The 19,250-nt window shown below is 41.0% G+C and overlaps 1 protein-coding gene across 3 annotated transcripts in view; it reads right to left on the bottom strand.

The window, feature by feature from the left end:
- LOC117520619 (ecto-NOX disulfide-thiol exchanger 2-like) overlaps window positions 1–19,250 on the bottom strand; it is a 324,436-nt gene that overhangs the window by 215,836 nt on the left and 89,350 nt on the right. For 2 of the 3 annotated variants that reach the window (XM_034181930.1, XM_034181931.1), the window contains exon 2: window positions 4,587–4,733. The exons of the other annotated variant lie outside the window; for it this stretch is intronic. In XM_034181930.1, the coding sequence (XP_034037821.1) occupies window positions 4,587–4,733 (147 nt within the window). The remainder of the gene's footprint in view (window positions 1–4,586; window positions 4,734–19,250) is intronic. 3 annotated transcript variants of the gene reach the window in all.

Genomic DNA, 19,250 nt, shown 5'->3' with positions numbered 1-19,250 from the left:
CAGGTAAAATTCCTGTTTGATCTACACCCATTTCATATAAACTCATTTTGACCCCTATTGCCATTTTGTCTACTCCTAGTTTGTCTGATACCCAAAAGTTTTTAACTTACAAATAAATCAAAGAAGAGTGATTTGCAACATGAAATTTTGTAATAATGTTAATAAGTAAAATGCATAAAATGATTTGCTAAGGTGTGATAATTATCAGTCACACCTATGTGTTCAATTAATACTCAAAGCTTAATCAAAGGATGAAAGCTTTCACACCGTTGTTCTGCATAAACATAATAATAATAAAAAAATAAAAACTGCACTTTTAGACAAAGGTAGATGAAATGGGAAAACTGTAAAAATCAGGTGGGAAATTACTGGACTCCCCAATAAAAATCAACTTTTCCAATAGCACAGAACAAAACCCCGACCAGATCATAAACATTTCATGATGCCAACAACAACAACAAAAATAATGCAGACAAAAAACAAGATCCATTAATTTGGAGATCAGTATACTTCTCATAGATAGAACTTGCCAGGAAGTCATTTTCACAAGCTATACAGAAACTTAAATGTAATTGAAATGGCGTTAAATTGTGATTATGTTGTGTGAAAAAGGGACCTTTCGCGCTGCTGACTTAAATAAGCCTTTTTTCACACCAACTCCCAGTTAGACCACAACAAAGGCCTTCCTTTTATGCAGTTTCAGACTTTTAATCTCAGTCAAAGAGGATTCACTTAAAGCAAAGGACTGCTTGATATTAAGCCTTTACGAGTATGAATTAAACACATCCATGGACCTTTTAAACATGTAAAACTGTGAAAATCGTTGATTCACAAAGTTTTTCAACCAGCTTTAAACTCGTAAGGACCAGATTTGAAAATTAAAATAGTCCAGGTTAAACTCTTGCTCAAACAAGATAGTTATTAAAAGGGTCATATAGTGCAGATGTACAACTCCAATTCCAATGAAGTTGGGACATTGTGTGAAATGTAAATAAAAACGGAATACAATGATTTGCAAATCCTCTTCAACCTATATTCAATTGAATACACCACAAAGACAAGATATTTAATGTTTAAACTGATAAACTTTATTGTTTTGTGCAAATATTTGCTCATTTTGAAATGGATGCCTGCAATACGTTTCAAAAAAGCAGGGACAGTGGTATGTTTACCACTGTGTTACATCACCTTTCCTTCTAACAAAACTCAATAAGGGTTTGGGAACACTAATTGTGAGTGTCATGATTGCGCATAAAAAGAGCATCCCCAAATGTCTCAGCCATTCACACCACTTTGTGAACAACTGCATGAAACAATAGTCCAGCAGTTTAAGAACAATGTTTCTCAACGTTAAATTGCAAGGAATTTAGGGATTCCATCATCTACAGTCCATAATATAATCAGAAGATTCAGAGAATCTGGAGAACTTTCTACATATAAGTGACAAGGCCGAAAACCAACATTGAATACTGTGACCTTCGATCGCTCAGGCGGCACTGCATTAAAACCCAACTTCATTGTGTAAAGGATCTTACCTCGTGGGCTCAGGAAGACTTCAGAAATCCATTGTCAGTTAACACAGTTCGTTGCTACATCTACAAGTGCAAGTTAAAACTCTGCCATGCAAAGCGAAAGCCATACATCAACAACGTCCAGAAATGCTGCCGCATTCTCTAGGCCCGAGCTCATTTGAAATGGACAGACGCAAAGTGGAAAAGTGTGCTGTGGTCTGATGAGTCCACATTTCAAATTGTTTTTGGAAATCATGGACGTCATGTCCTCCGGACAAAAGAGGAAAAAGACCGTCCAGACTGTTACCAGTGCAAAGTTCAAAAGCCAGCATCTGTGATGGTATGGGGGTGTGTTAGTGCCCATGGCATGGGCAACTTACACATCTGTGATGGCACCATCAATGCTGAAAGGTACATCCAGGTTTTGGAGCAACACATGCTGCCATCCAACCAGTGTCTTTTTCAGGGACGTCGCTGCTTATTTCAGCAAGATAACGCCAAGCCACATTCTGCACTTGTTACAACAGTGTGACTTCGTAGTAAAAGAGTGCGGGTACTACACTGGCCTGCCTGCAGTCCAGACCTGTCCCCCATTGAAAATGTGTGGCACATTATGAAGCACAAAATACGACAACAGAGACCCCAGACTGTTGAACAACTGAAGTCGTACATCAAGCAAGAATGGGAAAGAATTCCACCTACAAACTCTGTTGTGATTTGGCGCTATATAAATGAAAATAAATTGAAAAATTTAAGTTGAAACAATTAGTGTCCTCAGTTCCCAAACGCTTATTGAGTGTTGTTAGAAGGAAAGGTGATGTAACACAGTGGTAAACATACAACTGTCCCAGCTTTTTTGAAATGTGTTACAGGCATCCATTTCAAAATGAGCAAATATTTGCACAAAAACAATAAAGTTTATCAGTTTGAACATTAAATATCTTGTCTTTGTGGTGTATTCAATTGAATATAGGTTGAAGATGATTTGCAAGTCATTGTATTCTGTTTTTATTTACATTTTACACAACGTCCCAACTTCATTGGAATTGGGGTTGTAATAATACTATGATAAAAAATACCATCATCATCGAAGAAGTGGAAAAATAACAGCCACACCTATTACTTACGAGGTCTATTAGAAAAGTATCCGACCTTATTTAAAAAAAAAAAACATATGGATTTGAATCACGTGTGCTTGCGTGAGCCAACCTTGAACCTTCATGCGCATGCGTGATTTTTTTCACGCCTGTCGTTTGCGTCATTCGCCTGTGAGCAGGCTTTGAGTGAGGAGTGGTCCACCCCCTTGGCGGATTTTCATTGTCAGGGAAATGGCTGAGAGACTGCTGCTTTGCTTGATCAAATTTTTTTAGAAACTGTGAGGCACATCCATGTGGACACCATTTGAGAAATTCAGCTGGTTTTTGGTGAAACTTTTATGGGCTTCAAAGACATTAAGGGATGTTACTGTCGCTTTAAGGACGGCCCACAGCAGCTGTGGGGCGCGTCGCGTTCCAGCTGCCATCGACAGGCTGAACGACCATTTCATTTCTAAACGGATGGCTCTGTGGATCCGTGACCATCGTGTGCACTTTCTCTGGTTATCACAAGAGCTGGACATCACCCATTTTCCTGCAGATTTCACTTTTAACAAGAGATTTTGTCATGGAAAGCCGAGCGGACGCTTCACGCGTCATGATGGATTCGCTGCTGGACCGACACAAAACCACCTCTGTTTTGGTCTCACAGGACGGCTTTGAGATTGCGTTCAGACAGCTGTCGGTGGTTTTTCAGTCGAGTGATTATCCAAGAAATTGTGGATGTGCCTGGACATGCCAGAACATGTTCTGTGACGCTTCATCATGGCATTGCTTTGACAGATGTGCGGAATTCCTCCGCACGTCTGTCTCAATTTGCCAAAAAAGTGCTGATGTCCACGTCTTTTCACAATTCCTGTGCTAGTCCAGATGATGTCCTGGATAAAACACAGCATCCAGTTTGGAAATGAACGGCACATTCCACTGTTACGAGGAGTTTTTGTCATGGAAAGGAGCGGACGCTTCGCGTGTCACAACGGCAAGCGAGACAAAGAACACCTCCGTTTCGGAGTGCCAGAAGGACAAGCTGGGACATGCCGGACATGTCCCAGCTTGTCCTTCTGGCACTCCGAAAAAAGCAACAACATGATGAAGCATCACAGAACATGTTCTGGCATGTCCAGGCTCGTCCACAATTTCTTGGATAATCACTCGACTGAAAAACCACCGACAGCTGTCTGAACACCATCTCAAAGCTGTCCTGTGAGACCAAAACGGAGGTGGTTTTGTGTCGGTCCAGCAGCGAATCCATCATGACGCGCGAAGCGTCCGCTCGGCTTTCCTGACAAAATCTCTTGTTAAAAGTGAAATCTGCAGGAAAATGGGTGATGTCCAGCTCTTGTGATAACCAGAGAAAGTGCACACGATGGTCACGGATCCACAGAGCCATCCATTTAGAAATGAAATGGTCGTTCAGCCTGTGGGCTGTCCTTAAAGCGACAGTAACATCCCTTAATGTCTTTGAAGTCCATAAAATTTTCACCAAAAACCACCTGAATTTCTCGAATGGTGTCCACATGGATGTGCCTCACAGTTTCTAAAAAAATTTGATCAAGCAAAGCAGCAGTCTCTCAGCCATTTCCCTGACAATGAAAAACCGCCTCGGGGGGTGGACCACTCTTCACTCAAAGCCTGCTCACAGGCGAATGACGCAACCAACAGGCGTGAAAAAAATCACGCATGCGCATGAAGGTTCAAGGTTGGCTCACACAAGCACACGTGATTCAAATCCATATGTTTTATTTTTTTTAAATAAGGTCGGATACTTTTCTAATAGACCTCGTATATCGCTTACAATGAAACACAAAACATCAGAACTGTCCTTACTCACGCTCAGCTTCATCCTTTTACTTTTCAACTTGAAAATGTTCTTTTGCCACAGCAAAAGTCTTTACATAAACCCAAATTTAACATTCAGCACAAACACTAAGTCATACTACACTGCACAAACATAGTACTTCAGAGGGAGCACTGCTCATACCTGGAGGCAGGTTGACTCTCTTCCTCTTCTTGCTATTTTCTGCTGTGTTTTCCAGGGATGGACAATCTGTCACCAATGGACCACTAGAGCCGTTGAAATGGAGTGGGTCGTTATTGGTTGCTGGATCAAATGGCAGCGTGTTGAGTCCTTCCAGACACAGAAAATGACATTATAGTCAATAAGATGGCTCACGACCAAAATGGAAAACAAGAAAGAGTGAAAGCAAAATGAAACCCCAGCGTTGTTGTGGTTTCTGCAATAAAATTATTTGTGTTTCACCGATTCTCAAATACTAGTTGGGTGGTTGAACCACAAAATCGGCGCCAACAGCGCAAGGTTCACTTAACAAAAGACACTAGAATTCCATTCAGAGATGCAGAACCACACATGTACCTGATGGTACAAGCAGTACTGAACTCGATGGGAAAAAGTTTAGACTTGAGTACACTCTGTGGTAAAAAGTTTCAGGAGATAAAATTACATTTCTCAGCATCAGGCTGCCTTATAACTACTATAAGAAAACTAAAATGTTCTAGTAAAAGGACAAACAGGAGAAACCACATTACATGGAGGAAGAAAAAAATAGCATGTTGCCACAGACCAGAGAACCATTGAAATATTTATATATATTTGTATTTTTTAGTGTTCCAGAATAAAAACGTATTTGAAATAATGCTAACCGATTAATTTCTTTTTGTTGCCTTTATTAAAATGTTTTTTTTTTTTGCATGTAATAACTTGGTGCTCAGGTCATATCCCTTCTTCCTCTAAACGTCAGCCCCCCCTAAGAATTGGTACACCCTGCCTTCACTGCGCATGCGTCATTTGGGACCACAGCAGCACGTCTGAATCTGAAAGGGCATTTACAGAAGCATGCCTTTGCTTCACGACACATCACAACCTGTGTCGTGATGTGTCGTGCTGGAGAGTAAAGTCGTCTTTAACGGGTGGAGACAAGACGCCAGAGGTGCGCCGGTGCATGCTACTGCGCACAGAGAATTTTGAAATGTTCAAAAAATCTTTCACGCACAAATGTCGTGCTATGCGGTGCAATCTAATCTCCAACTCAGCTCATCAAGTGGAGTGAACAGGGCGAGTGGTGATGTCAGCGGATCACATCAGAGCGCAGCTCGTCTGAAGGATTATAACAAGACGTTAAATCTGTTATAAACATAAAAATAAATACTTTAACAGCTGCACACAAGAAGGAAAAACAAGCAACTGTTTTATCAAGCCATGACAATGTAAACAAGTCAAATAATTACCTTTTTTGACTGCTCAAAATGCTTCTGCAGCTTGCGCACGAACGGCTCCGGCTGCAGCATCCTCTGTAATTCAGGAAGTGATTAGAGGCGTGTTCAACGGCCAATTTGCAGAAAAAATGATTAAGCCACCACAAAATAATTATTTTATATACACAGCGTCCAGCGCAGAGCGCGTGGCAGCCGGTAAAACAAAGAACGGCGTCCAGCTGTGAACACAGCGGGTGGGATCTTCACGACACAGGTCCTGCTGTTGCATCAAGCAAGGGCATGCTCGTGTAAATGGGCCTTGACTCTCTACATCCAAAGTGATCAAAGAGAAATAATGTGTTCATTAACCATCAGATGACAAAGTAAAACCTCTTAAATCATTCTAAAGGTAGTTTTAAGCAGAAACGAGGCGATAATTGGTGAATCGCTACTGACACTGGAATGACAAAGGCGCCGCAGCAGCACATCAGAGTCTGCCGTGCTGCGGCGCCTTGTGTCTGATCGCTTCCTCTGTCTTTTATTATGAAATAATGCTGAATTTATGAGGAAATGATTGTTGTACAAAAGCTTAAAATAGCTGTTGCTGAGATAGATGATGACTGGAGTGCAGTTTTAAGCAGAAACGAGGTGATAATCCCTGAATCAATGTTGACGCATAGAAATGATGCTGCTCACTCTTCGAAATGATGTGAAGTGAAGGCAGGGTGGACCGATTTTTAGGGGGGACCATTTGGTCGGCGACACCGGCTTTGACAGAAATTTACCAGAGGCAGGCAACTAAAGTAAAATGTGATGCTGCCTCTCCTTTTCCAGCCAGAGGAGCCAAATACTGTGCTATATTTGTCATAAATGTTGATTGTAGACATCAGCTTCATCAGTGTTTGATAGACAGATTAACATGGAAATAGGAATAGTTTGCAAATGGCTAACTAGCTCCAGTTAGGCTAAATAATGTACCCAACATAGTCACATTCAACTGCAGTATTAGCAATAGATTAAATCAAATCAAATCAATTTTATTTATATAGCGCCAAATCACAACAAACAGTTGCCCCAAGGCGCTTTATATTGTAAGGCAAAGCCATACAATAATTACGTAAAAACCCCAACGGTCAAAATGACCCCCTGTGAGCAAGCACTTGGTGACAGTGGGAAGGAAAAACTCCCTCTTAACAGGAAGAAACCTTCAGCAGAACCAGGCTCAGGGAGGGGCAGTCTTCTGCTGGGACTGGTTGGGGCTGAGGGAGAGAACCAGGAAAAAGACATGCTGTGGAGGGGAGCAGAGATCAATCACTAATGATTAAATGCAGAGTGGTGCATACAGAGCAAAAAGAGAAAGAAACACTCAGTGCATCATGGGAACCCCCCAGCAGTCTAAGTCTATAGCAGCATAACTAAGGGATGGTTCAGGGTCACCTGATCCAGCCCTAACTATAAGCTTTAGCAAAAAGGAAAGTTTTAAGCCTAATCTTAAAAGTAGAGAGGGTGTCTGTCTCCCTGATCCGAATTGGGAGCTGGTTCCAGAGGAGAGGAGCCTGAAAGCTGAAGGCTCTGCCTCCCATTCTACTCTTACAAACCCTAGGAACTACAAGTAAGCCTGCAGTCTGAGAGCGAAGCGCTCTATTGGGGTGATATGGTACTATGAGGTCCCTAAGATAAGATGGGACCTGATTATTCAAAACCTTATAAGTAAGAAGAAGAATTTTAAATTCTATTCTAGAATTAACAGGAAGCCAATGAAGAGAGGCCAATATGGGTGAGATATGCTCTCTCCTTCTAGTCCCTGACAGTACTCTAGCTGCAGCATTTTGAATTAACTGAAGGCTTTTCAGGGAACTTTTAGGACAACCTGATAATAACGAATTACAATAGTCCAGCCTAGAGGAAATAAATGCATGAATTAGTTTTTCAGCATCACTCTGAGACCTTTCACACCACTACCACCACCACACAAGACCTTTCTAATTTTAGAGATATTGCGCAAATGCAAAAAAGCAGTCCTACATATTTGTTTAATATGCGCATTGAATGACATATCCATCCAGATTACACATTAAAATACAGCTTATACCAACAGACATTTTTATAGACGCCCAACAGATAGATATTTTTGTGTGACACAGCATTACATGGAATGTTATGAAACAGTATTACATGTGCTTCTAACTAGTTCAGGAATGATCACCCAAAAGGCAGAAATGTTAAAACACCAATTCTCTTCAGAACAACCAGACAGAAAAAAAAAAAAAAAAAAAAAAATTGTAAAATTTACTCTGCTGGGACAACATTTGGTCCCAGTCTAAATAAAGTAAAGTACACTCTATTATAGACTGAAATCAACTCCACAGTCTTGTCAAATCAAGTGTTTCTACTCCAATCAGAGTGGATTTTGCACTGTGACAGAGTTGATTTAGCATTGTGACAGAGTATATTTAACTCTATTTAGACTGGGACAAAATGTTATCCCAGGAGAGTAAATTTTACTCTGCAAAATTTACTGTGTATCCTATAAGTAATACAAGTTGGACCCCAATATGCAGGTCAGCCAAGACACAAGAGGTGAGTTCCAAAACTACGGTGTTTATTTTCCAACAGGTGAGCAAAAACAGGTGTAGAGACAGGTCCAAGAAAAATACAATCTTTATCCACTCTGGGTGAGGAATATCTGGATACCAACAGGAGTGGGAAGGTTCAAACAAAAATACAATCTTAAACCCTAACTCTGGGTGAGGGGATAAACCAAAAAGCTGCAGACAAATAAGGAGTGCAAACACCAAAAAGTAAAATACTCACGAACCCACAGAGAAAACTGGACACACCAAACACGAAATAATCAGCAACCCAAACAAATAATAAACAATGAACCCGCAATGGAAAGATACAAGAAAGTGACTTAACCAGACAGACTAATAAAATGACATGTGCAAATAATCAAGGAAGACCGGAACATGTGAGGAACTAATACATAGAACACAAGGGGGTGGCAAATATCAAGACATCCACAGGTGACTAACAAAACACATGACAATGACACATAACCAAATACACCTTAAGAAGAAAATGCAAACTCAAAGTGATCACTGAAAAATTCTCAACATAGAATAATCAAAGAAACCAAAGACACGAGAAAATAACCAAAACACATAACCACTGGGAAGGACAAAATGACATACTGATGAACCAAAATCACAGACAGACACACATGAAAGATACGCTGGAGCTCTAACACACACACAAGAGACTGACACTACGAATGACGACTCACACACACACACACACACACACACACACGACGGAGAGGAACGCAGGAACAGGGACATGCACGTTCATACCCTCACACACCCAAACAGCACAAAGGTACACTATCACACATCAACACCTCTGACAGCTAAACAAAGATGTATACCGGGGGCGTGCCCCCACACACATACACACAAACACATGCAGACAGCAGGAGGGGGCGTGCATGAAACTCAGACCACGTAGACTTCAGGAGCCAGTAAAGTGCAACGGGAGGACACAACCAGTTTGACAGGAGAGGTTGCAGGGGTGGAACATGGGAGACACAATTAATAGACAAGCCAGATGATGAGGACGCAACATACAGACAGAACTCAATAAACCCAGGACTCGGGAGGGACACACATGAATAAAAACCCATAAACAAATGACAACACAACAGAAGCATATGACGACAAATGGAATCTTTCAGTTGACATCTCTTCTATTCATTTTATGAATAAAGTCTTATGGAAGTTTACATTAGATCAAGAGACACCTGGGAAGAGCTTCTGATGTCATGAGGTGTTTGGCGATGCCCATAGCTTTGCAGAAGAATAAAGGTCCGAGTCTTTAGGGTCCTGGTGCTTCCTGTCTTACTGTAGGACCTTAAGTCTTGGAGGGTATCTAGTGACCTCAGGCCACAACTGAATCTCTTTGGTACCAGCTCGCTTTGGAGCATCCTTGGTACAGCTAGAATGACTTTGTGTCAAACAAGAGGGTACTTAAAAACATTCAGATGAGCAGTGTTGTGAGGGAGTATTAGCTTTGATGGTTTGGCCATGTGCCGTGTCTCGCGACACATTGTCCAGCATGCGGGTGTCTTGAGTTCTGAGAACCCCAATGGCTGGAGAAGGAAAAGGGGACACCCCCGCTTCACCAGGCTGCAGCAGATAGATGGTTACTTTAGAGATGTGGGAATGGACTGGTTGTCTGCCTGGGTGGTTGCCACCCAGGACCCAATTTGGCTCTGTGGTGTCATGAATGCAGTGAAGTGCAATGCCAACGTATGCTCCCAGACTTGACTTGAAATAAAGTCAGCTATTTTAGTAATTATACATATGCTTTATTTTAAAAGCAGTAAGTCATCACTCAGTGAGGAAAAAAGAAATCATGTATTTTAAAAAAAGATGCATCAAGAATCATTTTGTCATTACATCACAACCCTTGGATGCATCATCAAATCAAATCGTAAGAATCCCACTGTCATTGTCATCATCACTGGGGATAGGAATCTCTTGACACTTTATGTTTCGACTGCACCCAAATCATGATAAAAAGGTTCAACTTCTCATCTTATACTTTTTGTTTAATGTATTTTCTGTCCTCTGTTCCTGGAGAGTTGTGTATTTGTCTATAATTCAGACCAAGGTCCTGGAGAGACTCGATCTACATTAATGAAATATTCATGATGCCGTTTTGTTTTTCCCTCCATGGCACAACAGACCAGAAATGCTGCATTAATGTGGCTTCTTCAGACATCCAAAGGACGCTTACAATTTCCCCAGAAAGCACTTTAAAGTCACCATCCTTAAGGTTTTTAACAGTTATTTGCATTAAAAAAAAACTGTTTCCCAAACACTGCCTGACTGTGGCAAACAGACATTTTTAACAAATAGTGTTTCTGCAATTTTTTGCTTCTGTAAAAGCTCTTCTAGGCCTTATGCCTCAAATGTCTCTGCACTTTCCATCAAATTGGTCAATAGAAAGTGTTTAATATACAAACACCCAGCAAAAAATAAGGCAGGAAATTTTTTTTTTTTTTTTTGCCATTATTTGGAGCAAATCGCACTGATGGGAGTTCGGCTACCAAAATGTAGACCCGGGTTTGACTGCTGTCAGGCTACCCGTCAATGCCCACACACTAAATTTTACAAAGTAAAATTTACTCTGCTTGGATAACATTTGGTCCCAGTCCAAATAGAGCTAAATATACTCTATCACAGTGTAAAATCAACTCTGTTATTGAAGTAGAAACATTTGATTTGACAAGATGGTAGAGCTGATTTCACTCTATAATAGAGTGTATTTTATTCTATTTAGACTGGGACCAAATGTTATCCCAGCAGAGTAAATTTTACTCATCAAAATTTACTGTGCATGGACAAGACACTTCATCTGCACTGTTCCAGTCCACCCAGCTGTACATGGGTACTGGCCTTGGTTGGCAAAAGTAACTTACGATACATTAGAGTCCTGTTCATGGGGACCTGCTTCATAGTACTGTATCCACCGATAAAAACGGGCAAAAAACATGTCTCAGGGCTTACACAGGGCTTACTTTTTGTTGGTGAGGCAAGATTGAAAAGGCAACATGAACTAATTTTTTTCTAGGCTAGTAAGTCCCTTCGGCGGCTCCCTTGTTTTTCCATTCAGGGTCACCACAGCAGATCAAAGGTGGACCTGCATATTGATTTGGCACATTTAGGCTGGATGCCCTTCCTGACGCAACTCCACAATTAAATGGAGAAATGTAGCAGAGGTGGTGTTTGAGCCTTCCGCACTGAAACCAAGCCAAACCGTTTTTGGAGTGGAATATATAATATATATGGCCTTAACAGAGAAATATGACATTTTAAATCCATGGAGGCCTTAAAAAAAAAAAAAAAAAAGAAGGTTGACAGACTGTGACAGCGTGAATGTTTTTAGGGCAAAAATGACAAAATGTCACAATCAGGTTTCTCAGCTAAAGTCTGCAGTATTCCCTGATTAAGCCTTACTGTTTCTGCCCTGTCATGACAGCCAGGGACATAGCCTTTTTGAAAAATGTAAAAAAAAAAAAAAAAAAAAAATTCTAGGTTTATTCAGGGCACAGTCTATAGGGTGCGCCAACTAACATATGCTTTAAAGACGTAATCTAGAAGCTTGTCACACTTTGTGCACTTGATAAGATGAGCTCATACATACATGGCTACATAGTACAAGACATTTTTGTTTGATTGTAGGGGTCAAAGAATGAGGTTTAGGCCAATCAGATCAGGTCTGGGGAACATGTGCTGGTGCATGAGCAACTGGATTCCCCACACTAGGGAACCGTCTTGGGTCCCAGATGACAACCATCTAGGCAAACAACAGGTCCATTCGTACCTCCTGGAAGTAGACCTCAATGTGCAGCCAGGTGATATATAAATATCTCCTTGTCGCCTTCTATTTGCTGGGGCCTTCTACTCTGACGCCCTTGTATGCTGGATCATGCACAGAGAAATGTACCACATTTAGTTCACTTACTCAGTGCCAAATCACAACATCAGTCATCCCAAGTTGCTTCACAGAGGTAAAGATTCACTTTATTCACCCCCCTGAGCAAGCATATTGGCAGCAGTGGGAAGGGAAAGCTCGGGCATCTGTTACAGATGCCTCTTGGGCACCTTCCTAGGGAGGTGTTCCAGGCACGCCCATCTGGGAGGAGACCCAGGCGAAGACCCAGGAGTAGGTGGAGAGATTATATCTCCACACTGGCCTGGGAACGCCTCAAGATCCCCCAGTCAGAGGTGGTCAATGTGGCACGGGAAAGGGAAGTCGGAGGTCTCCTGCTAAAGCTGTTGCTCCCGCAACCCAATCCTGGATAAGCGGTTAAAGATGAGGGTTTTTTTTTTTTTGGATTGTAGGAAAAAACCTTAAGCAGACCAGACTCAGAGGGGTGACCATCTGCGCTGACCCTAATACATTTAACAATTTAACAAATAAAATAGTACAAAAAAGACACGTCAAATATGCAAGACAGAGAATGATTCTTTGGATTTTTCCACATGTCTCAATCTGCCAGGGACCACCACGCCCACTGAGGCTTTACCCATCTCCAATGAAGTTGTCGGTCCTCTGCAGACTTTCATCAGCCGATCCCTCCATTGGACAACAAGACAGAAATCACTGAACAGCACACAGCAACACCATATCACAACAACAAAATTACAGACAGCATGCTAATGTGACAGCCGGCAACATAGTCCTATACTTCCCTCACATTCCCCAGAATTTCGATGTGGTGAGACAGAATCCAACTCCACCATTTGACCAGAACCACATCCACTGTGTTGTAGCAGATGTTCCCTCAAACCCAAATGATCTCCCTCATCTTAGTTTCTGTAACTAGCTGATCATTTGCCAGAAAGTCATTCCAGTGGTACCCAAGGATCCTCCAAAGACAGCTTGTAGCAAAAACATCCAGTCATCATCCTATTTTGCTGGTTAGCATCCAAGTATTACAACCATACACAAAAGACAGGAAGTCCCAGGACTCATAAGACTTGGTCTGCCTTCAGCATTGCCAAACACATCTGTCCCATATGTTAATTTAAAATAAAGTGCGGGAACACAGGTCAGGTCTTTAGCCTGCGCCTGTCTCTTTACGTCTGAAGGCACACTTTGCCATAAAGATTTAAACAAAATACATAAGATGTGAGTGTATGCCTGTATACAGCATTAAAGCTGTCTTTTCTGGGTCATCAACCCCTGTCAGCTGTGCTACTCTGTCACAAGGCTGATGGATAGTGTGTTTAAGTTTCAACATCTGGAGAGAAGGAGGAGACATGTCAGTGAATATCACTCCCTGGGGTGGAGAAAAATAAATACCAGAAGGTTGGGTGGAGAAGGGAGGTCTTCAGCATAAGGCGGCTGCAGAGCAGTGAAGGAAGAGAAAATGCTGAAGTAAGGGACAGAGCTTTACACTCAATGGCTTCAAGATGGGCTGCAAGGAATCTCAAATGAATCTGACCTGATCTCACATAAAGGATGCATTTAGAGTATGTCCCATTGATGGTACAGTGAGAAAAGTACCTACAGGATTATGAGCATACACAATGAAAATCAGTGAGTCATTAAATCATTATTCAAGTACATTAGATCCAAAATTAACTTGTGCATCTGCACTGTTCATTTCCCTGAAGAATGCTGCACAATGTGCATGAAATCCGATATACCTAGAGTTTAATTACAACAGCTCACTAATCAAACACATTCCGGGCCAGTCCACAGTTATTCTAACAGTGAGGGCTAGATTCCACCAAACACAACTGGTCTTAGAAAGTACAATATAAACCACTGAAGGATTGTGCATTTTTAATAAATAAATAAATAATAATGTGGAAAAAATATTGTTACACATCTATTCCATTTAGCCAGAAGTGTATTCACACAAATGAGCCACTTTCATTACAAACAACACTTTCTTATTGGAATTTCTGAGTCTTCTGAAATGCTGAAAAGTAAGACATTAATTCAATCTAAAAATATGAAGAATAAATACAGTAAAAATACTAACAGTCATGGCCGAACCAACGAACCAGCGCTTCGACCCACTGCTTTGCTGGTTCTCTGCTTTTCTGCTTTTCAGAAGGTCGGCAATTTCTTCATTAACCCCTCTCAAAGCCATTTAAAGATGTCAATTGTGAGCCGCCTTTGTGCTGATTAAATTTATTAACTGGTACTCTTGTCTTTTGGGCAAGAAATGCGAATCGTCCTTCGCCTCTCTCTGCTGAGTAAAGTTTGAAAGATGGATTATGGTTGGAATTAATAACTTCAAGGCGAATCACCATTTTTAAGTCAAATTACACCTCTTCCCAAACATTGTAATACAGATAACAAAACCGTTTTTTTTTCTCCCAAAATAAGACGTCCTCTGTTCTTTATGAATTGCACTGATCTTGTCTTGCAGTGTAGCCGGCTGAAGAACTCAGCTCAGCAGCTATGGAGTTAAATTTGTCTCATTAATATCTGAAATGCTTTTGACAAAAACTACAGATTTTGTTTATTTCTATTTATGTCCAGAGATCTAGGATCCAGTGACCATTTACAGATTTTATTTATTTTTATTTATGTCCAGCGAGCTAGGATTCAGTGACCATTTACAGATTTTATTTATTTTTATTCATGTCCAGGGAGCTAGGATTCAGTGACCAAGTTCCTAAATAAAATGTTGTTGACATAGAAAACCTGTAAAGCCTACTTATAGTGCACAGAAAATTCACAAGAGGTATTGATACGGGTAACGATGAGGAATCGGAACGATAAGCGGAATCAATATCGATAAAATCTTATCACTATCCATCTCTAGTCCATTGTGATGAAAATAAGCTGCAACAAATGCAATATTACGTGCCATCTGTTGGTGAAACTTTTACAAAAGCTTGGTTTCCTCATCCAAATCCAGTGTTTTCCACACGGATGCTCTCAGAATTCAGATAAGCTCCCCATCAGTTGTTGAAAAACAGCGACTCAGAGCAGACAGTCAGGTAAAAAAGAAAGAAGTCTTCTCAGATTTACTCTGCTTAACTTGGATAAAGTCACAAGTCTGTGCATTTGTCCACATCTGAACCACAGTGGTATTACAGATCACATGTACTCCAGTTGGAGTAAAAACGGCAATACCTGAGTGATGTGTTGTAATGCAACAACTATTTGGGGTCGCATTCTTGTTGTATTGCCATAAATAAACAGCTAATAAATTACCGGAGCTTGACCGCTCTGGGTCACCATAAAGGGACAGTCACAGTCTTGTTTACTCTTAGGAATCAAAACTAGCCTCAAGTCACAGAAAGGTCAGAAATTAAAGTCACAAGACCCCAGTGGTCATAAAGAAAATTCCTAGCCAGATCTGTCACCACAGTACAATGAGACATTGATCTATTCCGGGCCTGGGGTGTCTCTCGGAACGTTTTTGGATCAAGACTATTCGACTCCAAACTGCTCAACATAGTGCAGTATCGGCATAAAGTTCGGTGCGTGCACTGAGCAGATGAATAAACAAAGTGCTTGAAAGTGATGACGGTAAAGCATGCAAAGCAGCTGGAACACACTCATCAGGCTGTTAGAAAAGATTTCCACCCTGTGTGTATTTAACGCTTTACCTACTGAGGCTATAAATGGACGATTGGTTATAATTTTTTATTATAGCAATAAAATTAAGAAATAATGTTCTATGTTTGTGTGCTTTGGTACCCTTTTCCAAGAGTACCTGAATTTCCATTATATTACACCTGATTAACTATTTATACACATTATTTGTAAGTTTTAGCATTTAAAATGAGAAAAACACAAAAACGAACTTTTTTTTCAGTTTTTTAGTGAAAAATGATTGTTACGTAAAGGAAGTTTGGATTTCACATTTTTAACAGGAAGCTGTAAGTGTTTACAATCAAAATAATTAATTTTGTGTGTCTAGAACTCAGAAACAGTGCAGAAACAGTGCAAAAGTAAACATTTTACAAGGTGAAAATATGCAAAAAGTAACCAATTTTCAAGTGCAGAACCAAACAATATGAATAACAACAAACAAAGTGCAAAACTATATATAAATATATCAATTATTATCTGTATTATTAAAATGTGCAATAAATCACTCATTTGATCACTCATTTTGTGCAAAATTATACAATATGAATAAAACTATAAAGTGTCAAACTATATACAAATATATAACCAAGAATCAAAATTAGATCTAAACTACATCAGTCAGTGTGTTACTGTTTGTAACAGTTTCTGTCTGGATGAAGACAGAGGCCAATTTTACAAAGTTTGCACATCCAGCAGGTTGACCTCTTGCAAACCTTGCAAGAACGCCGTCCCTTTGTGGATCGCTGGCAAGTTGGGTTTCCACTGCTTGTTGGCACCGGGCAGTGGCTTGTAGCTGATGGAGCCATCACACCCACACAAACACGCACATACACCTTCACAAATGACACTAACACCCTGCCTTTTCCTCAAAAATTACTACATTTATGTTTGCTGTCTGTCTCTGTACTTTTCTGTCACTTTTGTGCTCTTTTTCATACTTTTCCCTCGTTTCAAAAGTCACCGAACGCACTTTACCGTAATATATGCAACATATAGCATACTGTTGGAAAGCACGGGTTCTTGGCTTGCTGTCAGTGTTGAAAGTTTTCAGATTGAGGGCTTACATGAGAAGTTACGGTAATGAGAATCAGCAGCGCACTAGTGTGAAACTTCCCTGTTTTTCCTCTGCGTTATGATGTCACAGGCTTATGTTTACCGTAATACACCATATATCATTGGAAAGCCCTTGGTGTTAGCTTAACAATGCACTTTGAATCATTCAGATTGGACAAACTATGGCGGAGTTACGGTAACAAAAATACGCATATGGAAAATATGGCGTGGGCGCCATCGCCGTAGATAAAGGGTTAAAGCATATATTAGGAATAGTTACACCAACCTGCAGCTCCTATAAGTGTGAGATACAAATCTGCTGAACACCATTCTACATGCTAACTAGCAACATCATATGGATTCATAAAAAATAAATAAATAAATAAATAATCTTCCCGCAAAAAATATCGGCCTTTCACAAATATATCGGTATCTCTTACTTTTCAATCAATCAATCAACTTTTTTCTTATATAGCACCAAATCACAACAAACAGTTGCCCCAAGGCGCTCCACATTGCAAGGCAAGGCCATACAATAATTATGAAAAACCCCAACGGTCAAAACGACCCCCTATGAGCAAGCACTTGGCCACAGTGGGAAGGAAAAACTCCCTTTTAACAGGAAGAAACCTCCAGCAGAACCAGGCTCAGGGAGGGGCAGTCTTCTGCTGAGACTGGTTGGGGCTGAGGGAAAGAACCAGGAAAAAGAGATCGATCACTAATGATTAAATGCAGAGTGATGCATACGGAGCAAAAAGAGAAAGAAACAGTGCATCATGGGAACCCCCCCACAGTCTACGTCTAAAGCAACATAACCAAGGGATGGTCCAGGGTCACCCGATCCAGCCCTAACTATAAGCCTTAGCGAAAAGGAAAGTTTTAAGCCTAATCTTAAAAGTAGAGAGGGTATCTGTCTCCCTGATCTGAATTGGGAGCTGGTTCCACAGGAGAGGAGCCTGAAAGCTGAAGGCTCTGCCTCCCATTCTACTCTTACAAACCCTAGGAACTACAAGTAAGCCCGCAGTCTGAGAGCGAAGCGCTCTAATGGGAGCTTTTGGAGATATGAAAATTTTTGTTTTACTGAATAAACAATATAGGAAACACTTTGCTGCTGGAAAAGGTGTCATGGCAGCATTTGTCCAGGAGAGGGCATTCTAATGTCTTAGTTTACAATGCTGTCAAACACGGCTGGAACCCCCACCACCTCTTGGTCACATTAGCTATAAGAGACAAAGGCAAAGTGACCAGCTGCCATCAGGGCCGCTGCTAAGGTTTTGGAGGCCCTAAGCATAACTGGTCAGGGAGGCCCCCCCACCCCCATACAAGAGAAACCCCCCCCCCCCAACACACACACACACACACACACACACACACACACACACACACACACACACACACACACACACACACACACACACACACACACACACACACACACACACACACACACACAAAGGTTCTACTGAAACCGTTACTATTTATTAGAATTCACATTAAATACACATATAGCAATGAACATTTACAGTGTTATAATAAGTAAGGCCAATAACAGTAAAGAACAGCAGCACCATTTATAATGTATAAATAATAAATAACTTTCTTAACAGCAGCATTAGAATTACCACCACTGAACATTAAGTAATCAAAACAATTTAAACCTTTAACACGTACTTACCAGCAAGGGATGCACGGGCATCATCTTTTTGTTTCTTTTTCCTCCATTTTTCAGCTCCAGACTCCTGCTGTCGCTTCATTGTTTAATTGTGGCATAGTGGCAACTTGTCGTCTCGTGTCAGAATCGAATGTGGGATAGCAGTGCTACTTCAGTTAGGCGCAGGGTTGCCAGATTGGGTGTTTTCCCATCCAACTGGTTTGTTTAGGGTAAAAATATGGCACTGGGCGAGTTTTTTGTATAGAATTGCCACACACATTTTAAAAATCAGTTCAAATTGCGCAGGATTTAGTGCCTCCATGCATTTTTGAGCATTTATTGGACTGTAAATCGTCACATCTGGCAACCCTGGTTAGGCGACACAGCGAACAGAGAAAGACGCAAACAGGGCTGTACCATTTCAGGGAATCGGGGCGGGGGTGGATGGGGGCTTTATATTAGGCAAAAAAACTGTTAATTTGCCCCAATTAAGTAATGGGGTAGGGGCCTACATGTTGTGTGGGCCGCTGAAGAGGAGGTACTGCTGGCCCACTACCACTAGAGGGCGCCCTGCTTGGAGTGCGGGCTCCAAGCACG

The sequence above is a fragment of the Thalassophryne amazonica genome, chromosome 11, assembly GCF_902500255.1.
Source record: "Thalassophryne amazonica chromosome 11, fThaAma1.1, whole genome shotgun sequence".
Taxonomy (NCBI): Eukaryota; Metazoa; Chordata; class Actinopteri; order Batrachoidiformes; family Batrachoididae; genus Thalassophryne; species Thalassophryne amazonica.
This window is presented reverse-complemented; position numbering and strand designations above follow the sequence as displayed.